The 24,922-nt window shown below is 39.1% G+C and overlaps 1 protein-coding gene across 3 annotated transcripts; it reads left to right on the forward strand.

The window, feature by feature from the left end:
• The first annotated feature begins 365 nt into the window (after positions 1-365).
• Positions 366-24,190, forward strand: LOC137024877 (tripartite motif-containing protein 16-like). 3 transcript variants are annotated; one of them, XM_067392817.1, is made up of 6 exons: positions 366-985; positions 3,399-3,494; positions 3,581-3,814; positions 5,430-5,589; positions 5,743-5,790; positions 23,058-24,190. In XM_067392817.1, exons 1-6 carry the CDS (start codon positions 413-415, stop codon positions 23,582-23,584), a joined length of 1,638 nt encoding a protein of 545 aa, XP_067248918.1. In that variant the 5' UTR covers positions 366-412; the 3' UTR covers positions 23,585-24,190. The 3 variants fall into 3 exon arrangements, with proteins under 3 accessions (XP_067248918.1, XP_067248916.1, XP_067248917.1); XM_067392815.1 differs by lacking the exon at positions 23,058-24,190 and adding an exon at positions 9,639-10,901; XM_067392816.1 differs by lacking the exon at positions 23,058-24,190 and adding an exon at positions 9,639-10,901 and having other exon boundaries at positions 3,593-3,814.
• The last annotated feature ends 732 nt before the right edge of the window (positions 24,191-24,922 follow it).

Here is a 24,922-nt window from a genome sequence, read left to right on the forward strand (position 1 = left end):
ACAACTTGAGGGTGAGTAAATGATGACAGAATTGTCATTTTTGGGTGAACTATCCCTTTAAGGAATTGTCCAGCATTACACAGTTTTCAGTCCTGCGGTACTAGTGTAGTATTTAGATACAGATTTACTGAACTTTGTTTTGCTTCTCTGTAACTTTAAAATATTTTTTGAGTGTGTGTCTGATACTGATTAAACACAATGTGTGTGTAGGAACACACATGAAAACTAAAATCTTAGCAGCAATGAGGCTCTTCAGGACCAGGAATGAGGAAGCTGCTTTACAGACACACCTGTTTCACACACGTCACTCAAACACAGAACCAGGAAACAGGAATCACATGACTTCAGAGAAACTGAAACTGAAGTGTAGCTGAGCTGTTGTGTGTTTGTGTCTCTGTGTTCATGCTGTAAAATGGCAGAAGCCAGATTTTCTCAGGATGAGTTCATGTGTTCAGTGTGTCTGGATCTCCTGAAGGATCCAGTGGCCATTCCCTGTGGACACAGTTACTGTAAGATCTGTATTACAGGCTGCTGGGATCAGGAGGATGAGAAGAGAGTCTACAGCTGTCCTCAGTGCAGGCAGACCTTCAGTCCAAGACCTGCTTTAGCTAAAAACACTATTCTGGCTGAAATGGTGGAGAAACTGAAGAAGATTAAACTTCCTGCTGACTGTTACGCTGGAGCTGGAGATGTGCAGTGTGACGTCTGTACTGGAAGAAAACACAAAGCTGTCAAGTCCTGTCTGGTGTGTCTGAACTCTTACTGTCAGAATCACCTTGAACAACATGAGAGTTTGTTTAAAGGAAAGAGACACAATCTGACTGAAGCCACTGGACGACTGCAGGAGATGATCTGCCCAAAACACGACAAGATCCTTGAGGTTTTCTGCCGCACTGATCAGAAGTGTATATGTCTGCTGTGTACGATGGATGAACATAAAAACCACGACACTGTATCAGCTGCAGCACAGAGGACAGAGAAACAGGTATGAACTTAAGGAGGTCCTGTTATGATCATTTACAGGCTCATAATTTTGTTAATGGGGTCTACTAGAATACATTTACATAATTTAATGTCTGTTTTCACCCTCTCTGTCTGAACACTGTTTTAGTTTCAGTTTGTTTATAACCTGCCTTCCAAAAATCACAGTCTGTTCTGATTGGTCAGCTGGTCCCAGTCTGTTGTGATTGGTCTACTGCTTAGAGTGTGTGTCGGAAATGTAACACGCCTTATCATAACCAGTGATGAGGAGGTGGAGAGATGCCGGAAGAGTTGTCACTGGGACGACACAATAACTACTGCTTATATATGCTCATAATGATGATTGACAGGACTGAATGATTAGGCTCCTCCTAAACCTACATTTGTAACTTCATTCATAACATCTGACCTGCACCGAACTGCATGGTTCAGAAAGCAGTCGTTACAATAATGATGAGAACACAATAAAAGATTGATGTTGTGAACTGTTGAGGAAAGTGTTAAAAGTACATTTTAACCATCAAGTTAATCTGCATTGGGAAGGCCAAAAAGGGGGTTGGATTTGGGGTGGTTAAAACAGTGTCTCTTGGACATCATGACAACACACTACTAACACAACCAGTCCCCTTTATTTTGCTTATGTCTTATGAGGGGATTATTTAAATGAGGAATATTGTGTATTGAGAAATAAATTAGATAGGCAGTAAAGCTTCACAAATAGCAAATAATTCTGTTGGTGTACCCCAAGGTTCAATATTGGGTCCTTTGTTGTTCAGTTTGTATATTAATGACCTGTCTGACGTTTGTGCATCTACTGTTAATTGTCAGATGTATGCTGATGATACAGTTATATATGTTTAGCATGCTAAAAGCAAAAAGCAAGCTGCAGAAGAATTATCATAATAATGTATAATAATAATAATAGGCATAATAATAGATTCACAATTTACATTTATAAAAGTTTTAAAAGAAGAAGTTGGGAATAAAATTATATTAAATATTAATATTAATGCCATGATCTTTTCACATATGCAGACAGGTGGGACTACATTATAATCAATAGAAAGACTCTATAAACAGGCTTTGAAAATATTGGATAAAAGTTCTAATTTATATAATCAATGTTAAATTTTAACTAAATATGATTTTTTTTAAAACTTGGAAAATATGAATTTGCAGATATTTTACTTCTGTATAAAATTTTGCATGGTATGGCCCCACCTCTACTTAGTGAAGTTTCTAAATGTAATTTAGGGAGGAGCGAGCCCATCTAATCTTCCAATCAACAGCCAGAGCATATACGCAGCTGCTCACCTCTCTTCAGTCTCAGCTGTTCCAGCATCCCTCCATCTCCCCAAATTCCCTTGCCCTATGTAATCATTATATCTTATATTTATTTACTGTTTCAGAACTCGAGTTGAAGCTGCTTCATCGAGGCCCTCATAAGTAGACAGCGAGCCAAATAAGCTAACCTAATACCTTAAAGATTATATGGGCAAACAAACTCACTAAATGAGTTAATTAGACGAAATTACTAGAGGTCAAACACCAGCAATAACAATGGCCAAGGCAGAGATGAATCATAAACGGGGACAGGCAATGGGCCAGGGCAGGCAGCAGACAAGGCAGAGTAATCCAGTAAACAGGCAGAGAATCAACAGGGCAGGCATCAAACAAACACGATGATGATGATGATGATGAGCAGTCCAAGGTAATACACAAGAAAACAGGGAAAAACACTTAGAGTTGCAGCTGTAACACTAGACAAAACTTTGCAGGGAATGAGTGAAACACAGGGACTACTTATACACAGGTACAAACAAGCTTAACAAGATAACGAGTTAACAAGGGTCCAATGATTGTCCATGGTAACAAGGAGCAGCAGGGGAACATGAGGTGCACAAACAGAGGAGATACAGGGAACACAGACAAGGATCATGACAACTATATAGAACATACTTTTTTATTGATCACAGAGAAATTATATATTCAAGAGAGTGTGCGATTTTGGACACAGCCTTTGTCTTCTTAGTCTTCTGAAGCAATTAGAAAAATCAAATAAGGTGGCATGCATGAGCTACTGAGGTTTGGTGTTATTGACTTGTCACCTTATTTGATTTGGGCTCTAGAAACAGAGACATTATTCAGAATATCTTCATTTGTGTTCTAAAAGAGAAAATCATACAAGTTTGAAAAGACATGAGGATGAGTAAACAATGAAAACATTTACATTTCTGGGTGAACTATCCATATAAAACTAGACATTGATGAAATAATGCTGATGCTTATGAATGAACCTATAACCTTATCATGCAAGATCTTTAACCCTCAATCTCAGCACTTTACTGATACTGGATTCATATCTGTTTACTTGATGATTTATATGATGTTTCTCCTGTCATTGATTTGTCCTTTAGCACCAGCTGAAGGAGACGCAGAGGTCGTTCCAGCAGAGGATCCAGCAGAAAGAGAAATATCTTCAGCAGTTGAGAAAGGCTGTGGAGTCTTATAAGGTGAGTCTGGAGAAGAAGAGAAGTTTGAGAAGTCTCAGTCAGGACTCACTGAAGCCACTGTGTGATTGTGATGTGTGTCCTAACAGCGCTCTGCACAGACAGCAGTGGAGGACAGTGAGAGGATCTTCACTGAGCTCATCCGCTCCATTGAGAGAAGCCGCTCTGAGGCCACACAGCGGATCAGAGATCAGGAAAAGACTGCAGTGAGTCGAGCTGAAGGACGACTGGAGCGACTGGAGCAGGAGATCAATGATCTGAGGAGGAGAGACGCTGAGCTGGAGCAGCTTTCACACACACAGGATCACATCCATTTCCTGCAGGTAACAGAGATCTAGAAGAACAGGATCATAGTGGACTTGAGCAAGAGACTCACAGAGAAACATTTCATGAGAGCAGAATGAGCCGTTGATTGAAGTGTTGATCTGTGTGTTCGGTTATTATATAATCATCAGTCAGACTCTCATCTGATCTTCTTTTGAAAGAGACACTCTTACAAATGCATTTTAGCTCGTGTCCTAAGAGTCCTTGTGAATTTCAGAGCCTCTAACTGCTCTAAAGCCATAAATAAGATGTGACTCCATTGATGCTCTTGATCTGTTACATTTATGTTATTGGCAGATGTTTAATCATCAAGTGTTTTCCTAGAAAGTTCACATATAGTGTAAGTGTCAAACACTATAACTTACAGCTCTAACATGATATAATGAACATGAGAAGAATGAATCTGATGCTGTGAAAGTACTGGATTGAGGAGAGTTACTAAAGATCAACAAGAGCTGCTCAAATCTGACAGTAGTGCAAGTTATGCCGAGTTCAGACTGCACGATTTTCAAAGTAGTCGGGTCACTGTTCTTTTCACACTGCATGACTATCTTGGCCAGCATTCAGTTGCTGATGTGTTCAAACTGGGTCACTGTTCTTTTCACACTGCATGACTATCTTGGCCAGCATTCAGTTGCTGATGTGTTCAAACTGCACGATGGAGACAGAAGGTTTCACACTGCATGACTTTACAGTAGGAGGAATCGCCGACAACTCTGTCTGGCACGCAAACTACGTTTCACAACCAAACACACGCGAGGCATGACAAGGAAACAACGCGCTATCACACGTTCAAGACCGGAGTTCTCACGTGAGACTGGCCCTGCATCTCAATCAGCTCCCTAGCTCCCTAGGTCGTGAATCAGTATATAATGAAAGTGAATGTGGCTGATACCCTGATCAGTGCCCTGACTACTGAACTAGGGAGCTGATTGAGACACACGGTGGGATTATTATTAAAAATAGTAGCCCGCAAAAAGCTCGAAATAAGAAATGCCTGTGCGCTGATTTGCAGCGAATACAACATAAAGAAAAGAAGAATATGGAGGAGGAAATGTTTGGGGAGACGCGAAGAACAAGGATTGTGTGTTCTGCAACGACAGTTGGAGCTAAATACATAATTTTTCAATGTGCTGCTGTTGCGGATGGTCAAGCAAATGTTTGTGCTTTGGTTCTGTTTAATAGAATTGTAATGTTTATGTGTACGAAGTCATGCTTGCTGATATTGTGGTCTATAACTCCTCCCCGAACTCCCCGCTGCTCTGTATCTTGCTCTCTCATTGGCTGTCGGTCATTGCCGATGTAGTTTTCAGTCAGAACACTTTTCACACAGCAGGATTTTGAATCGCCGACAGGTCCAGATATTTAGCATGCCAAATATCTCACGGGTGTCGGCGAGTCGTCTGCGATTCTCTCAGATCGCGTCTTTGCTCATTCACACTGCGTGATTGTCACTCGCGTGAACGAGCACTGATTTGCCTGTGATTTCGGGCATTTGTCGGCGATTTCTCAACCTGTCGGCGAGTCAAAATCGGGGCTAAGATCGTGCAGTCTGAACTCGGCTTTATTGGCTGAAGTGTGGAGGTGATGAGCTTTGATTTCTGTTTTCTGTAGAGTTTCCAGTCTCTCTCAGCTCCTCCTGAATCTACATATGTAAATGACGATCCCTTCAGTTCTCTCTCCTCTTTTGATGTTGTGAGAGAATCTGTCCGTCAGCTGAGAGACAAACTGGAGGATTTCTGCAAAGAGGAGCTGAAGAAGATCTCTGACAGAGGTAAAGTCCTGGAGATTCATCTGCTCTCAGAAATGATCCTCCATCATCTCATATCATGTAGAAGATCATATTAGAAATGTCTTAGGAACGGATACAGGGTTCATTTTCTCTTGACATGATAATCACACTCTTCATGTCTGTTGATTTCCACAGTCACTTTCACCAACATTGTTCCCTGGACCAGGAACGACTTCCTACAATGTAAGTAACTAAGAAAACAAGCAGAGAAACTCACTGAGTGTGTTCATGTTCTTCCTGTAGAAGGTGTGTGGGGGGTGCTTTTGACTCGACATGTAGTGCCATTCACATCTGGTGTAGACAGAGTGTGACCTGCCAGTTTACTCTAATGTGACCAGAATAGATGGTGTATCATTTCCATAGCAATGAATATTTACTTCAGTGTTTCTGTCAGCTTTCTGTAGCACATCTGCTGAACTTACAGTGAAAACAACTTCTGTGTTTAGTATTCAGACTATAATAGAATAAAACACATGTCTTTCAATATTTTTTTCTTGTTCTTGTTTTCCATTGGAAAAATTAATATAAATGCTTCTTATTTGCTGATTGGCTGCAGTTTGTGATAATCTACTTAATTAAGATTTTAGTGCCAGATTTCTAAAGCATTTATTTAACACTCATAAATAGAATTTCTATTCACATGGCTTATTTTATCCATGGGAAACTAATTATAATGATATTTAAACTATCCAGTCAAATCTGCTATGTGACATTTAAAGGTGCCGTAGAGTCTAAGGTGTCCCCTGAATGTGTCTGTGAAGTTTCAGCTCAAAATACCCCATCGATTTTTTTTAATTAATTTTTTAAACTGCCTATTTTGGGGCATCATTAACTATGCACCGATTAAGTGGCGCGGCCCCTTTAAATCTTCCGCTCTCTGCCTCTTGAGCTCTCGACTATTATACAGTGTATTTACAAAGTTTACACAGCTAATATAACCCTCAAATGGATCTTTACAAGATGTTCATCATGCATGCTGCATGCATGGATCGGATCATGTGAGTATTGTATTTATTTGGATGTTTACATTTGATTCTGAATGAGTTTGATAGTGCTCCATGGCTAAAGCTAACATTACACACTGTTGGAGAGATTTATAAAGAATGAAGTTGTTTATGAATTATACAGACTGCAAGTGTTTAAAAATGAAAATAGCGACGGCTCTTGTCTTTGTGAATACAGTAATAAATGATGGTAACTTTAACCACATTTAACAGTACATTAGCAACATGCTAACGAAACATTTAGAAAGACAATTTACAAACATCACTAAAAATATCATGATATCATGGATCATGTCAGGTATTATTGCTCCATCTGCCATTTTTCGCTATTGTCCTTGCTTGCTTACCTAGTCTGATGATTCAGCTGTGCACAGATCCAGACGTTAATACTGGCTGCCCTTGACTAATGCCTTGAACATGAGCTGGCATATGCAAATACTGGGGGCGTACATATTAATGATCCTGACTGTTACGTAACAGTCGGTGTTATGTTGAGATTTGCCTGTTCTTCAGAGGTCGTTTAAACAAATGAGATTTATATAAGAAGGGGGAAACAATGGAGTTTGAGACTCACTGTATGTCATTTCCATGTACTGAACTCATGTTATTCAACTATGCCGAGGTAAATTCAATTTTTGAATCTAGGGCACCTTTAATGACAAGCTTTTTAAATTATATATAGGTGAATAATAATAATATTAACAACATACACTAATATATATGTGTGTGTGTATATATATATATATATATATATATATATATATATATATATATATATATATATATATATATATATATATATATATATATATATATATATATATATTTTTTTTTTTTTTTTTTTTTTTTTATTAATTAAAATATATAATATACACTGATCAAAAGTTTGGGGTCTGTGAGGTTTTTTAATGTTTTTGAAATGCTATTTGATCCCAAAATACAGTAAAAATGGTAATATTAAAGAACAATCATTTTAATGTCTTTACTGTCTTTTTAATTTTTTATTGCACATTTTGCACATTTACAAAGTGGCACAGTGAGCATAACTATATCATACTAACATCCAGAAAAAGCAAGACTTGAAATGTAATGAACTTGTGACTTTAACAAAGATGTGAATCAGGGCAGCACTAAACTGAGGACTCAATATATTTTTCAAAAACAGAATATCTTCAAAAACCAACAAATAAATATGATTATTTTTCACTGAAAGCCAATTAAAAACATTCATTCAAGATTTAGAGGTAAAATCACAGTAGAAAAAAGCTTCAGGAAAGTAAGAAACTGAAATCTCTTCTGTAAAAATTCCTCTATGGATTTATCCTAAACAGGATTTTGTATCAAGTCTCTTTAAAGGTGCAGTATGTAATAATTTTGTCTGCTAGAGGCCTATTCAAAACAAAGGCGTAGCTTGATGACGGCAAGTTTGAGTGTGGAATCTTGGGACATGTGGTGTCCACCTCAACAGACAGTGCGATAGGACTTGGGAAGAAAACATGTTAATGGATGCGATTATTAATGTTACTGTAGTATGAAGCAGAGCAGGACCGAGTGTTGTGGGAGCTGAACGAGGCCGCTGGAGCAATTGCGCAACACACGCCTCATGAGCAGCGGAACTTTTATTATGCCACAATCGCCGGCGCTGCTTCCGCTTTACCATATGTATCATATGTATTGACAGCACAATTTTTATTGTGAGGTTATGATGTAAAATTATGATAACTACACTGTAGCTGCTACAGTAACTAACAAAATCTATCCAATACTGGATTTCGTAAGTGTCTGAAAAAGACAATTTTCACATGCCACCATTACATATTGCGTCATGCTATATTGCAATACAATACAGCAAATATAGTTTGACAGTAAATTATCAAATTAATTGATTACCGTTTAGTCAGATGATATGATAACGATTACCACTTGTTCAACAAATATATACACTCGTGTACATTCAAACACAATAATTGGGCATACATGGCAAACGCGAGTTCAACGATTTGCGCGAGTAGATTACATACAAAGTCAATGCAAAGACGCAATCAGACTATGGATCAGACGCGATGCCCCGCGTTTGGCGTGTATGCCCCATAATACTAATCGTGTTGATCGTTATAATGGCATATGTTTTCTGTAAAGATACGAATCAAAACAACTCACCTGTCGAGTAAAACACAAGCGAGATCGGCATCTCTTTCTAGGTGAAGTTTGTCGCGAAGCTCTCTCCATCTAGAAAATGCAACACCGATATTGATCCTCGCTCTTTCTCTCGTCTTGTCCCAAACTCTTCTTGGGTCGTTTGGTTGGCCCGTACACTTATGTTTACGGGAGCTGTCCTTGTCGACAGAACCAGCGGCAGATGGTAAACAGTAATTATGTTCCATAAATAAGTAACACAATCCACCATAAAACGTGCAAGTAAATAAGGAACTGCTTGAAGCAAGCTAGTGGTTTGCTGGACGCTAGACACTACTTCCGCATTTGTCCACGACACTGTTGTCATGTGGTTTCTATGTCAGTAAAGGCGGAAACAAAGGGTAACTGACATCATTGACAGGCGACTGCACTGCCCCGTGTCACTGTTTAGAATGGGAATTTTCTCATGATTTACAAGTAGTTGAAAACATTCAGTTCAAGATCGACAAAGTCTACAGCACTGAAAATCACCAACAATACAATAGACATACAACGCTTAAAAACTTTTATTGTTGAATCAATTTAATGGATCCTTGCTGAATTAAAGTATCAGATTCTATTAAAAGAGAATCACACTGACCTCAAACATTTGAATGATGTAAATATAATAACAGACCTTTAAATTATAATAAATATAGAATAATAACCAACATTAATATTCAGGAAAGACTGATTAGACCGGCCCAAAAATACTGATGTAAATGATGATTTTCACAGGATATCTGGTAAACTGTACTGAGACACTGATGATATATTGAACATGAAGAGTTCAGAAACATTAAAAGATCAGATTAATAATTCCTGATTCTGATGTGTTTTTCTCTCCATCAGATTCCCATCAGCTCAATCTGGATCTGAACACAGTGAATAAACGCCTCCATCTGTCTGAGGAGAACAGAGTGATTACATACACTGACACGGTCCAGTCGTATCCTGATCATCCAGACAGATTTGATGTGTATCAGGTGTTGTGTAGAGAGAGTGTGTGTGGACGCTGTTACTGGGAGATTGAGTGGAGTGGTAAATATGTGTATATATCAGTGTCATATAAGAGCATCAGCAGGAAGGGACGAGGTAATGAGTGTGGGTTTGGATGTAATGATCAGTCCTGGAGTTTGATCCGCTCTTCCTCCAGATATTCATTCTGGCACAATAACATAAAGATTCGTCTCCCAGTAAAGCCCATCATGAGTAGAATAGGAGTGTATGTGGATCACAGTGCAGGAACTCTGTCCTTCTACAGCGTCTCTGGAGACACAATGAGCCTCATCCACACAATCCAGACCACATTCACTCAACCGCTCTATCCTGGGTTTAATGTTGGTTATAAATCATCAGTGAAACTGTGTTGATGAATCAGAATAGACTGTAGAGAGATTCTACCCATAATGCTTTGAGCTCATGATGAATCGGTAACAGTGAGATGTTATAGAGTCTCTTATTTTCTCTTCATTACATTAATACTACAGCTGAACTTCTGTCAGTGAAATAACATGTCAGAATAAATGTGTGTAATCAATCCTCAGATAGACAGTGAGATCAGTGTGTGTGTGTTGAGTCATGAGTGACGGTGTGTATCTGTGCTTTTCTCAAACTCTATTTGTGTTGATGAAAATCAGTCATTCAGTTCTTATTGTAGTGTCATATAAATCATTTTTATTATAACTATTAAAATTACCCTCAGCTGAAATGATCACACAGGATTCATAAAAATGTATCATTCAATAAAAAATGTAATTTGTTATAAAATTGATAAATGTGGAATATATCGACCCAGATCATCTGTTCATACTGTAAATTCTTGATCAGTAAAAGTATGAGCACAATTATTCTAATCTAATCCCGTTTACATAAAGGGTTAGTTTACCCAAAAATGAAAATTTTGTCATTAATTACTCACCCTCATGTTCTTCCACACCCGTAAGATCTTCATTCATCTTTGGAACACAAATTAAGATATTTTTTGATGAAATCCGATGGCTCAGTGAGGCCTCCATTGACAGCGAGATTAATTAACACTTTCAGATGCACAGAAATGTAAGGAGTCTGTTCGCGTGGGCCTCATCATAGCACAGAAATTGTGCTTATTTGTAATTTTAACGACTTACTTCTAGCTTCTGACCAAGGCTGTATCTCAATAGTTTTACTTGATCTTAGTGCTGCGTTCGATACTATAGATCACACAATACTCTTAGATCGACTACAAAATTATACTGGTGTTCAAGGACAAGCACTAAGCTGGTTCAAATCATACCTATCTGACCGCTACCATTTTGTCTATTTAAACAGGGAAAAATCTAAGATAACATCAGTAAATTATGGAGTGCCTCAAGGATCTGTGTTAGGCCCGCTGCTATTTTCAATATATATGCTGCCACTTGGTAATATTATAAGAAAACATGGAATTAGTTTCCACTGCTATGCTGATGATATTCAATTATATATTTCGACATATATATCCTCGACAGTTAAAGACCTGGGTGTTATATTAGACAGTAACTTGTCTTTTGAAAATCATATTTCACTTGTTACAAAAACAGCCTTCTTCCACCTCAGAAACATTACTAAGCTAGGGAAATGTGTTATCTATTTCTGATGCAGAAAAGTTAGTTCATGCTTTCATGACGTCTCGACTAGATTACTGTAATGCATTATTAGCTGGTTGTCCTGCTTCCTCAATAAACAAGCTACAGTTAGTCCAAAATGCAGCTGCTAGAGTTCTTACCAGGTCAAGAAAATATGATCATATAACACCAATTTTATCATCTCTACACTGGTTACCTATTAAGTTCTGTATCAGTTATAAAGTATTGCTAATGACCTATAAGGCTCTAAATGGTTTAGCTCCTGTGTATTAAACCGTTCTATTGCCCTATCACAAAACTGTGGGCTTCTGGTTGTACCTAGGATATGTAAGTCCACTAAAGGAGGGAGAGCGTTTTCACATTTAGCTCCTAAACTCTGTTTTCTGCATATAAAGATAGTTTGATTTTATTGGTTCAGACAGACAGCAAATCATAAATTAACTTCTGACTTCTAATGGATGGCCCTTTCACAAACATTGTAGTGCCATGTATATATTGCCATATATTCTATATTTTCTGCCATATATTCTGTGTGACTCTCAGGACACGCCTCTGTGTCCACGGTGTTGTGATCATACTCATCATATTCACATAGCAGTGGTGATGAGAGAACAGTTTAGAGAGAAGAAATCAATCTACATATAAAATATTGGTCACTTTCTAAATAATAAAAGTATAGCACATCTACTAATAATTATATTTAAACAAATCAGTTTATACTGATGCAAATATGTTAGAAACGATGCCTCCCAATACAAAAATATGAAAAAATTACATGTGGCAGAGATTTAGGGGCATCGTAATCTAGCACAAGCTTCAAATCGATAAATACATCCAACTAATCAAAAAAAGAAGAATCTCATATCTGGCTCAAAATCAATAAGCAGCTTAGTCAAACTATGAAAGACACATTCTTATGTGCTCTTAATATTCCTCCCTCTGAATCTCCTTACTATAATGAAAACATAGTTTTCCACAGTTAAATCAACCAGGCCCAGGGAAGTGTGCTAATCTGTGGGGATCTCAATGCAAGAACGGGATCCCTACTCGACTACACCACAGACAACGGGAATAATTATATATTTAGACAGAGCTTTCAACAAAACAGCATACATTTTTTAAGGACTAACTGATTCCCAAATAAATAGACTGAGGCTCAAGTAGTAGCCTCCCATTTTTGTTTCTCGTCAACAGCAGGGTGAGAGGGGATTCTCTAGGGAGATACACCTATAGTTCATTTCATGGTTGCACAACAACTGACTACATTATCACATATTTAGATCTATTCTCTTTCAGAGCCTTCACAGTCAAACCACTAAGACCCTTATCAGATCACAACCAAATTACTATGTATCTAAAAAGGACAGAAAATACTAACATACATCCACAACCCAGTAAGCTGTATAACATTACAAAGAATTACAGATGGGTCCAAAACAGCACAGAAAAATACCTGACTGCATTTGACCACCCCCAAGTGTGCTTATTTATGGATAACTTTATAGAAAATATTTATCCTCATAATGAAGATGGCAATCTGGCTGTAGAAAACATAAATTACATATTTGATTATTTAGCAACAATATCTAATCTTAAAACCACTGAGAAAACCCATAAGCAAAAAGAAAAAAACAAAAAAAAGAAAAATGGTTTGATTTGGATTGTAAAAAAAAAAAAAAAAATAAAGAAAAATTTAAAGGATTATTCCACTTTTAAATAAACTTTTCCTGATAATTTACTCACCCCCATGTCATCCAAGATGTTCATGTCTTTCTTTCTTCAGTCGAAAAGAAATTAAAGTTTTTGATGAAAACATTCCAGGATTTTTTTTCCATATAGTGGACTTCAATGGGCACCAAACAGTAGAAGGTCATAATTAGTTTCACTGCAGCTTCAAATTGTTCAACACAATCCCAGATGAGAAATAAGTGTCTTATCTAGTGAAACCATCGCTCATTTTCTGAAAAAAATTGAAAATTATATAAGTTTTAACCATAAAAGCTCATCTTGGACTAGCTCTCTTCTTCTCCTCTATTAGAATTTCAGCAGTGTAGACACTGCTAAGCGTAATACTGCCCTCCACAGGTCAAAGTTTGAACAACCTGTGGAGGGCAGTAATACACTTAGCAGTGTCTACACTGCCAGAATCCATATAGAGAAGAAGAAGAAGAGAGCTAGTTCAAGATGAGCATTTAAGGTTAAAACTTATATAATTTTCTATTTATTTTTTTTTTATTTATTTATTTTTTTTTTCAGAAAATGAACGATGGTTTCACTAGATAAGACCCTTATTTCTCATCTGGGATTGTGTTGAACAATTTGAAGCTGCAGTGAAACTAATTATGACCTTCAACTGTTTGGTGCCCATTGAAGTCTACTATAAGGAGAAAAATCCTGGAATGTTTTCATCAAAAACTTTAATTTCTTTTCAACTGAAGAAAGAAAGACATGGACATCTTGGATGACATGGGGGTGAGTAAAGTATCAGGAAAATTTTATTTAAAAGTGTACTAATCCTTTAAGACAGCTTGCAAATCACAAATACAGACAACCAGATGATTCAGATTTACGTCTTCATTATTGTGAGGAGTTTAAAAAATATAAAAATACACTCAGAAAAAAGAAAGAACAGTACATCCAAAATCAGCTCAAAACTATTGAAGAATTGGTCCGTTCAAACAGTTTCTGGGACAACTGGAATTTCCTGGATAAAAAGAATCATGAGCAAATAACTATTCAAGACGGTGGCACCTGGAAAAAACACTTTGAACAACTTTATAGCAAATTAAACATGAATATAGAACAAACACAGATATATGAAAAATTAAACCAGATAGAAAATATAATTGGCAAATACCAAAAATCCGCTAGATTACCCAATCACTGAAAAAGAGCTAATGGATAAAATACAAACCCTGCCAACAATAAAGGCAAGTGGACCAGATGGCATCCTAAATGAAATGCTTTTCAGACAGGACCACTTTGGCAAGTTACTTGAGTTTATTGATACACAAGGGAGGGTTGCGAGCAGTTTAAGCATACTTACCAAGCAGTAATGCCACGTTTATATGCCCCGTGTCTAATAGGAGAATGGTAGTGATTGGAGCGATTTGACAGCTGGTCACAGCACTATGCCTACGTAGCCTGACTGAACTAACGCTGCGCTCGATAAAAATACAAATCACAAATTCAGATTGGCCATAATGAAACTGTAACGAAGCGGGACTCATGGTAAGATCCATATGCAGCTTTATTAAATAGAAAGCGTGGTCGTACAGGCAGGGTCAAAACTGGAACAAACAGGAACAGCAAGGAGCTGGCAGAATCGTGGTCAGGGTACAGGCAGTAGATCGAAGCAGGCAGATATCATTCATAGTCCAGGAAAAAATACACAGTCCAAAGGTATGCAGCAGAGAATCATAAACAGGTAACCAGACAGGATCGGAAACAGATAGGCAGACAGGGTATAAACGCTCAGAATTGCAACATATGTTAACAAGACTTCACGATGAGGTGGTGTGTGCATGAGTCCTTTATAGTCCAAGTGATGTGCAAAGCTGTATGTGGCGACAGGTGATTGGTGTGGAGTGTGAGCATGTGACTGGCTGGGAGGATGATGGGAATTGGAGTCTGGGAAGTGACAGGAACTGACGTGATCGTGACATAACGCCCCCCTTCCGGAAGGCGCGTCCTCGCGGCGTAAATGGCACGAATAGGGAGGGGGGGGTGGGTGCAATGGAGCTACGGCGGGAACAGGTTCTCCAATGCAGGTTCCAGGGTAGCCACGGTGGATCAGGTGCCACGGGTAACCATGGCGGGTCAGTTGCTACGGGTGGCCATGGCGAGTCAGGTGCCACGGGCGGCCATGGTGGGTCAGGTGCCACGGGCAGCCATGGCGGGTCAGGTGACACGGGCAGCCAGGGCAGGTCTGAAGTGTCAGGAATCCACGGTTGATCAGGCGGCTCGGGGAGCCACAGTAGGTCAGGTGGTTCAAGCAACCACGGCAGTTCAGGTGGCTCGAGCAGCCACGGCAGGTCAGGTGGTTCAGGCAACCACAGCAGGTCAGGTGGCTTGGGCAGCCACGGCAGGTCAGGTGACTCAGGCAGCCACGGCAGATCAGGTGGTTCAGGCAACCACGGCAGGTCAGGTGGCTTGGGCAGCCACGGCGAGACAGAGTCCGTAAATGACCACGGTGGGTCAGAGTCCATAAATGGCCATAAAGAGTTATAGTCCTTAAATGGCCATAGCAGCTCAGAGGCAGTTGCTGGCCGTGGCCGGGCAGGGTTCCCACCCCCAAGCTCCCCCCCCCCAAAAAGTTCTTGGGGATTTCAACAGGGTCCGTAGCGGGTTTGTGGACAAGGAGTTCGGGTGGCGCCGGCAGGGCAAGGCATTTGGGCGGCGCCAGCAGGGCAAGACGCTTGAGTGGCGCTGGCAGAGCAAGGAACCTGGGCGGTGCCGGCAGGGCTAGGAGCTTGGGCAGCGCTGGCAGAGCAAGAAGCTTGGGCGGTGCTGGCAGAGCACGACACTTGGGCGGAGCAGAAGAGACCTCTGGAGTGGTCTCCGGGCCCACAACGGGCTCTGGGATGGCCTCCGAGCCCTGAAAGATGAAAGGAGCCTTCTTACTCCTCTTCCTCCTCTTGCGTGGACGAGGCGGCGGCTCTGTGTTCACCTCCTCGGTGTACACTGCAGCGAGCTCCCAGGCTGAAGCGAACTCTGGAGCGGACCCACTGACTGGGAGCCAGCTCTGGAACGGAATCACTGGCTGGAGCGGGCTCTGGAGCGGACTCAGCGGCTGGAACGACCCCTACATCCACAGACACCGAAGGGGCGGCTATCTTGCCCGTGGGCACTGGCGAACCGGCCATCTTGTCCATCGCATCCAGAGGGCCTGAGTGCGTAGCAACCGGCGAGCTTGAGTGCGTAGCACTTGAGAGCGAAGCAGCCGGCTGGCTTGGGTGCGAAGGGTGCGCTGAAATCAGCGGTGGATCAGCCACACTGGAACGCAGCACTCTCTGTTCTCGGACAGATCCAGAAAAGTGACGTGACTCTGGGCGATCAGCAGAGACGTGACGTGGCTCTGGAAGATCGGCAGATGCGTGGCGTGGCTCTGGAAGATCGGCAGATGCGTGGCGTGGGTCAGGAAGATCAGCGGAGACATGAACTGTTGTTGTTGTGATGGTAGCCGCCATTTTGTGCGTGTTCCTTGGCGCAGCAGCCATGACGTGATTCACCATGGTGTCGCATTTCTCCGCGACACCCACAGTAAACGGAGAGCCAACAGTCAATAAAGCGTAATCCATGAAATGACTTAGAGATGAACAGGGTCCCTCCCGGATGAGTTGTGATTTGAATGGTTGGTTCACGCCATCACAGAAGAAGTCTATGAGTGCGCAGTCAGGCAAATTTGAATACTGTGCAATGTCCAAATATTCCGCTACATATTCCTCCAATGATCGTGTGCCCTGCGTACTCCACAACAACAATTGAGCAATGTCCATACCGTACAAATGCTCTCTGGGAAAGATGCTGGATCATGGTGGCGGCAAAGTCTTCTGTAACGAAGCGGGACTCATGGTAAGATCCATATGCAGCTTTATTAAATAGAAAGCGTGGTCGTACAGGCAGGGTCAAAACAGGAACAAACAGGAACAGCAAGGAGCAGGCAGAATCGTGGTCAGGGTATAGGCAGTAGATCGAGGCAGGCAGATATCATTCACAGTCCAGGAAACAATACACAGTCCAAAGGTATGCAGCAGAGAATCATAAACAGGTAACCAGACAGGATCGGAAACAGATTGGCAAACAGGGTATAAACGCTCGGAATTGCAACATATGTTAACAAGACTTCGCGATGAGGTGGTGTGTGCATGAGTCCTTTATAGTCCAAGTGATGTGCAAAGCTGTATGTGGCGACAGGTGATTGGTGTGGAGTGTGAGCATGTGACTGGCTGGGAGGATGATGGGAATTGGAGTCCGGGAAGTGACAGGAACTGACGTGATCGTGACAGAAACTGTTCAACTTGGTTCTGAGTGTTGGTCATTTCCCTGACACCTGGAATAGAGGACTCATAACGCCCATATTCAAGAGTGGAAACAAATCAGACCCGAGCAATTACAGGGGCATCTGTGTGAGAAGTAATCTGGGGAAGCTGTTCTGCACTATCATCAACACGAGACTCAAACACTTCCTTACAGAGCACAATGTCCTGAGCAAAAGTCTGATTGGATTCTTACCAAATTATAGAACATCAGACCATATTTCACCCTACATACATCAGATCCATATTCACCCTACATATCCTGATTGACAAATACATTAACTAAAAGAACCAACATTTTTGCTTGCTTTGTAGATTTTCAGAAGGCCTTTGATTCAATTTGGCATGAAGATCTTCTGTCTAAACTTCTAGAATCAGGTATCAGGGAAAAGCAATGTACTCAAACAATCAATGCTCTATTAAAATTGGCAATAAACAAACAGAGTATCTACTACCACTATCAAGGACCCTCTTCAGTATTTACATTAATGAATTGGCGAAACATCTAGAACAATCAGCAGCACCTGGCCTCACACTACATGACTCCACTATCAAGTTCCTCCTGTATGCAGATGATCTGACTATTAACCCAACTTTAACAAAAATTCTAACGTTTCAGAAAAGACCCAGATGTCAGGGAAAGAGACACAATTTCAACCTTGGAACAACCACAATTGATCATGCCACAAGCTACACATACCTCGGGCTGAAAATAAGTGCAACTGGAAAACTATATTTGGCCGTGAATGAACTGAAAGAGAAAGCAAGAAGGGCCTTCTATGCCATCAAGAGTCATGAGAGTACACATCGAACAATGCGTGCAGGGCAGAATTAGGCCAATACCCTCTATTGATCCACATTGAGAAACGAGCCATCAAATTTTGGAAACATTTAAAAACGAGTGATCCCAACTCTTACCATTTTAAAGCCCTTAAAAACCATGAAATGAACATCGAAAAAAGGCCCCTGATTCAGATGGTCCTGAGGCTGCAAAAACAAATTAACACAACTAACAACAGCCAGCCTCAGGACACTGACACCGTCAACCACAGTTCAGTCAGGACCACTTAAGTCAAAAATTACAAGAGACCAAATTTAGTCAATTTTTTATTGGCATATTTGCTAAAGTTACAATTTGGCGGTATGGCTCTGTTCTAAATTCCCCGTCCTTTCATGAGCTCCATGAAAGCCAAGACCGGGAACAGCAGCAGCTTCTGGGGACAACCTCCCATTTTTTAACTGGGAGAGCAGCAGAAAATCCCCCTATTGAGAACAGAGCATGCATCAATGACAACAGAATGACACTGATTAAGTTATACACAAGTTTAAGGAGGAGCTGGGGAGGAGGTGGGTTGCAAGCAGCGTGCAGTGGAAGCAGCCAAGCAGGCAGAGAGACGGAAGCTGCGTTTAAGTAATGCGCCATATTTTAGAGTTGCCAATGGAGTCCATAGAAATTGGATCAGCTGATATGGGTGGGGTTGGAATTTGAGAATCAGCTGATAGAGGAGCTTGACTACGAGGCCCGCCTGAACAAACGCTGACGCTTAATAATTAGGCCCAACCAAATTATAAAAGCACAAAAAGAAAATGACCTGACCTATTGGTCTGAAACAATAGAAAAACAAAGTAATCTTGAATGTTATTTGGCCCTAAATAGAGACTACACCACAGCAGAATATCTGAATACAGTGAAAGACTGTAAATTAAGAAGATACATTGATGCCTGTCACAAAAAGAGGGATTCGACTAATCAGTAATGCGCACACACACACACACACACACACACACAAACAAACACTAACACACATTTGTTTTTGTGAATTGTGGGGTCATTCCATAGGCATAATGGTTTTTATACTGTACAAACCGTATTTTCTCTCCCCCTACACTATGCCTACCCCTAAACCTACCCATCACAGGAAACTGTGCACACTTTTACTTTCTCACAAAAACTCATTCTGTATGATTTATAAACCTTTTGAAAAGTGGGGACATGGAGTAATGTCCTCATAACGCACCCTCTCCTTGTAATACCTATGTCATACCCATGTCACTATACACATATTGGAGTGTGGATTCACATTTGGGATCACAACCATTTTTTTTTTTTTTTATTATTTTAAGTTATTTGCAAAGTAATTCATATTTTATTTGTGTACAAAGTTTTAATGCTGTTAAAATTTAGGGGAAAATTACAGAAAATGTATTTTTATTTCATTGGAAATCTGTTTAACCAATGAGGTGCTCTCATGGTGACCCCTCGAGTTTGAGGGACGGAGTCAAAAGGGATGGGGAAAAAATAATGGATTTAGAATGGATTTGGTTTGTGGATGTAGAAGTCTGGATGTGTTGTTCGTCGTCGCTGGATGCCTCCAGTTTGCTGCTGTTCTTTCCTTTGGGCTTCTTGATTTGGGATCGGTAACGATTTGGAGTCGCGTTTCTCTGGATCTGTGAGTACTCAGTGTGGTTAAATTACAAAGAGCTCCCACATAGCGCGCCAACGAACAAACTAAAATCCCATCTGGGTTAAGGTGACCAGATTTCTGAAAGAGGACCCGGGGACATTTCCTATTTGAGTGGTCAAAATACCACCAAAATCTCATTTGTTATTATCTAATAATTAAAAAAACGGGGACAGTACATTTTTGATTTTTTATTGTTGTGGGTTTCACATTTTACATTAATAAATATTAATTTTATTATTAGGATTCTATTATTAGGTTTAATTTTATTATTAGGATGTTTGGTCTGGTTTTAATACAATTCACCAAAATAACTAGCCAGGCCTAACTACAAAAAACTATTACACTATTTTGAAAAATCACATTACAAAATATGAGATAAATAACAAATAATATTTGCAATATTTATTATTGAATTTAATATTTTCATTTTCACAAGCTGTTTTATACTGTACGAAATTACAACTTTTGTCCAATGACATTTTAATTTTCTGTTAACAGCTTTAGTGACATGAAAGGACTTGGGTAAAGTTGGTTTTATATTCGCACATTTGGACATCCGTATTCAATAGCCTTGTTAATCACACTACATTGGACATTCAGTGGACATTCACAAGTAAATATGCCATTAAAACAATACTTGCCTATTTTGATCGACTGTGAAAAATGTTGTAAGTTGACAATCGTTGGTTGTCAATATCATGTCGCTGCTTAAAATTCGCAAACATTAATTTATTGCACATTTATTGGAAAGTCTGAATTTATCAGAAGTCTGAATGTGCGAATATAAAACCAACTTTACCCAAGTCATGAAAGGAGCTTTGTTGTGGTGTTCTTGAGTAAAGTTCATAAAAAGTAAACTACATGATTTCCCACTATAATTTGTAAAATGTTCGGTATACCTCCTTCTAGTGGTTGGATGTACAAAAAATTCTTTTACATTTTAAGGTTAAATGCATCAATCTGGTGCATTTTGGAAGCTCACAATTAAGAGCTTCAACCCATGTACAGTGTGCAAATTGACCAAAGAAACAACATTGACTTACCTGGACATTAAAGAGGGTTCAAACATCTTTTTAGTTGTGATATAAAGTCTACATCGTTTTAGGTGTTTTAGGATGCCAAACAATTATTACAATAAAAAAATAATATAATAACGTTTTAGGTCTATATTATTAATATGACAATAATATCCATTTAGGCTATTGTAACAAATGCTCACTAAAATAAATTATGTTTTTAGTCAGGCTAGTTTACACAACGTATAGAGAAATTAAAATAGTTTGTAGCCAATTTCTAAGATAAATCCTTGAGCTTTAATTTTGATCTCCAAATCGCCAGCTGATCGTGTGAGCAAAGTGCGCACTTCTCTTTAAAACACGCAGCACAGACAGACTGTATATGAACTTAATCACTGTATTTTGCTGTTTTATAAAGGCACAAAGCCATATGACGATTTCGATTTTAGTTCGTTGGCATAATACAACATAGAGACTATTTATGTTTTAAATTTTCGGTTCATTATGAAACGGTGGCAGCAGCAGAGGGTCATTAATGGGAAACACTGAATGAATGTTTAGCTGACACATGTGCTAAAGTTGTCATTTCAGGTGCTATATCATAACCCTTCAGCCGGCCCGAACGAGAGTCTTGAGGCCTGCCGCTGCTCAAGTGAGTGACAGGGGGTGTGCTGTGTTCAATGTGAACTCGCTGCCGGTGTATATGGATACATAGAAAAGCGGGATTGAACTGTTTAACATATTTTAATAGAGAGATAGGTTTAGAAAAAAAAATATTTTAACAGCACTATTAAGAAACCTCTGTATGCTGGCCGGACGTTTTTGCAATGTATTTGCGGATTATTTTGAACGAGATATAAAACGGGGACATTTCCGAGGACAGCTCCAGTCGGGGACGGAGCACCAAAAACCGGGGACGTCTGGTCACCCTAATCTGGGTAGAATACATTACTTTGGGTTTATTGTGGTTTAATGTGATTTTCTGGACTTCATGTGAATTGTGATTTCATTGATTGAATTTCATTTGGAGAGAAAGGGAAAAGAAACAACGACTCAAAAGAGTTCTAGTTTTAATAAATGCATGTTTATTGTTCAGTTCACATCCTGATGTTTTTTGTATGTTTGTTTTTCTACTTCCACTGTCTAATTATAAAACACTAAACTAACACTTATAGTGATATCTGAAGATCTGGGTTTTTTTTTAATGTAAATAGTAAATTTAGAATTGTGCCTCTCACCAGGTTATTGTTAATTTGGAAGTTCCCCTAGATATAATTCATTTGAGCCATATTTATTGGTGAGAGGGCTACACAAGAAACTTTATTATTGTCTTCATCTGTAACCAATCCAGTTACATATGCAAACGATCTGTCCAAGGCAAAGGATCGTAAAACTTTTCTTCTGAAAGCTTGAGTATGATTGGCCCACTGACCCCTAGAGCTTAACAAAGATATGAATCAGGACAGCACTGAACTGGGGATTCAATATATTCTTCAAAAACAGGAAATCTTCTAAAACTAATGAATAAATATGAATATTTTTCACTGAAAGCCAATTTAAAACATTCACGCAAGATTTAGAGATAAAATCACTGTAGTGAATAAAAATCTTTTCAAGAGTTTCAGAAAAGTAAGAACAAACAGAAAACTCCTCTGGAAAATTTCAACTATGGATTTATCCTAAACAGGATTTTGTATCAAGTCTCTTTAATCTTTGGAGCGACAGATAGAAATTTAAAGAAAGCTCAAGACTGCCAAAGTCTACAGCACTGAAAATCACCAACAATACAATAGACATACAATGCTTAAAAACTGTGTAAATCAAATTATTACTGTTGAATCAATTTAATGGACTCTTGCTGAATTAAAGTGTCAGTTTATTTTAAAAGAGAATCACACTGACCCTAAACATTTGAATGATGTAAATAAAATAATAGGCCTTTAAATTATAATAAACACAGAAAAATATCAAGATTAATGATTAGACTGATTAGACTGACCCAAAAATACTGATGTAAATGATGATTTTCACAGGATATCTGGTAAACTGTACTGAGACACTGATGATATATTGAACATGAAGAGTTCAGAAACATTAAAAGATCAGATTCATAATTCCTGATTCTGATGTGTTTTATCTCCATCAGATTCCCATCAGCTCAATCTGGATCTGAACACAGTGAATAAACGCCTCTGTCTGTCTGAGAGGAACAGAGTGATTACTTACACTGACACAGTCCAGCCGTATCCTGATCATCCAGACAGATTTGATCGTGTGTTTCAGGTGTTGTGTAGAGAGAGTGTGTGTGGACGCTGTTACTGGGAGATTGAGTGGAGTGGGAATGATGTGCGTATAACAGTGTCATATAAGAGCATCAGCAGGAAGGGATGGGGTAATGAGTGTGTGTTTGGACGTAATGATCAGTCCTGGAGTTTGTTCTGCTCTTCCTCCAGTTATTCATTCAGACACAATAGCATACAGACTAAACTCCCAGTAAAGCCCATCAGCAGTAGAATAGGAGTGTGTGTGGATCACAGTGCAGGAACTCTGTCCTTCTACAGCATCTCTGGAGACACAATGATCCTCATCCACACAGTCCAGACCACATTCACTCAACCACTCTATCCTGGGTTTAATGTTTATTATACTGGATCATCAGTGAAACTGTGTTGATCAGTGGAAGTATGAGCACAATTATTATAATCTAATCCAGTTTATTTTGAATAAACCTCCTGCTGAACAGAAATGAGGTTACAGATCTGATGCTCTGACAACTCTGAGAAAGAATAAAACAAGGATTGAGTCAAATCATCATCAGTTAAATCCTGATAACTCAGAAATGTAAGAAGTATGAAAGAAGTAAAATTGTAACCTGAGCAGTTTGTGTACGTTACGATCGTTTCATTTCCTATTTGGAGACCCCTTGAAGTGGAGCAAGAGCTGAACCCTGAAAGAGAACTTGGATCCTTTTTGGTCCACTTAAATAGTAATGTGGTCTCAGACCTCTTTGTGTTCATACTGTTGCTTTTTGGATCAAGTCCAGTTCAGTGTTTTATGGTTGAAATTATAGCCTCCAAAATTTGATTCCATTAAAGGATTTAAAGGATAGTTTTATTTATTATTATTATTTGCTACAAATGCTGCTGATTGAGCTTAACTTTCAACATATGTTGTATGTTTTGCACAAAAATATGTTTTGTTGCAATATTCTTGCACTACATCACACATAAATCACGTTTAATTTTAATTGTTTTCTTTGAATCATGTTTATTTATTGCAGAAGGCGCCAAAATAGAAATACTCATTCTACTTTGCTAAAAATACATAAATGTATTTAAATTATTAGTTTTTAGTATGTTACTATGTTTTTGCAATATATCAATTAAATGTTATTGTCTCTTGTATTATATTTTTATTTTTGCATGCTTAACATGAAAATATAAAGAAGCCGTTGATGCGTCTCTCTCACTGTGTTTGTAAGTGGTGGGAATAACAGACAAGAGTATGTTATGAACTAATAATCTGTATAGATTTGCCTGCAGAAGCAGATATTATGCACAGGCTACTTGTATGGAGGCGAATCAAGTGAGTCCAGGGCGACTGGTGTTCTCGGTCAGTCAGTCCAGTTTTTTGCAATTGCTGAATAAATCACAAAATAATATGGGTGGTTACGTCTTGAGTGAACAAAGAGTTTGGGGGAAAAACATTTTGAAACATGTCTCAGTATTGGATCCATGCATTTCTTTAAGTTTTAAAGGCTTAAATGACTGAAGAAGGCTGATTGCAGAAACGTTTGATCTATATGTGCTTTGTTGCATAATAAAAAAAGTAATAATTTATTAAGACAGTTGAGTGCGGATCTTTTGTTCTTTATTTGAAAGTATTGCAATTTCCATTGATCTTCACACCCAAAAACAGTTGAGTGCAGTGATTTAAGCTTTTTTTTTAATTTGTAAGTGACAGAAAATTAATGTACCTCTGAACACTGGTACATTTTTGTACTTTCTTGTT

This window comes from Chanodichthys erythropterus, chromosome 8 (genome assembly GCF_024489055.1).
Source record: "Chanodichthys erythropterus isolate Z2021 chromosome 8, ASM2448905v1, whole genome shotgun sequence".
NCBI lineage: Eukaryota > Metazoa > Chordata > Actinopteri > Cypriniformes > Xenocyprididae > Chanodichthys > Chanodichthys erythropterus.

Bases quoted from the DNA above. Each gene is read 5' to 3' on its own strand.
- LOC137024877 (XM_067392817.1), top strand. From the start codon at position 413: ATGGCAGAAGCCAGATTTTCTCAGGATGAGTTCATGTGTTCAGTGTGT. The intron at 3,815-5,429 runs GTAACAGAGATC...TGTTTTCTGTAG, and splicing joins ATCACATCCATTTCCTGCAG to AGTTTCCAGTCTCTCTCAGC. The intron at 5,791-23,057 runs GTAAGTAACTAA...TATCTCCATCAG, and splicing joins CAGGAACGACTTCCTACAAT to ATTCCCATCAGCTCAATCTG.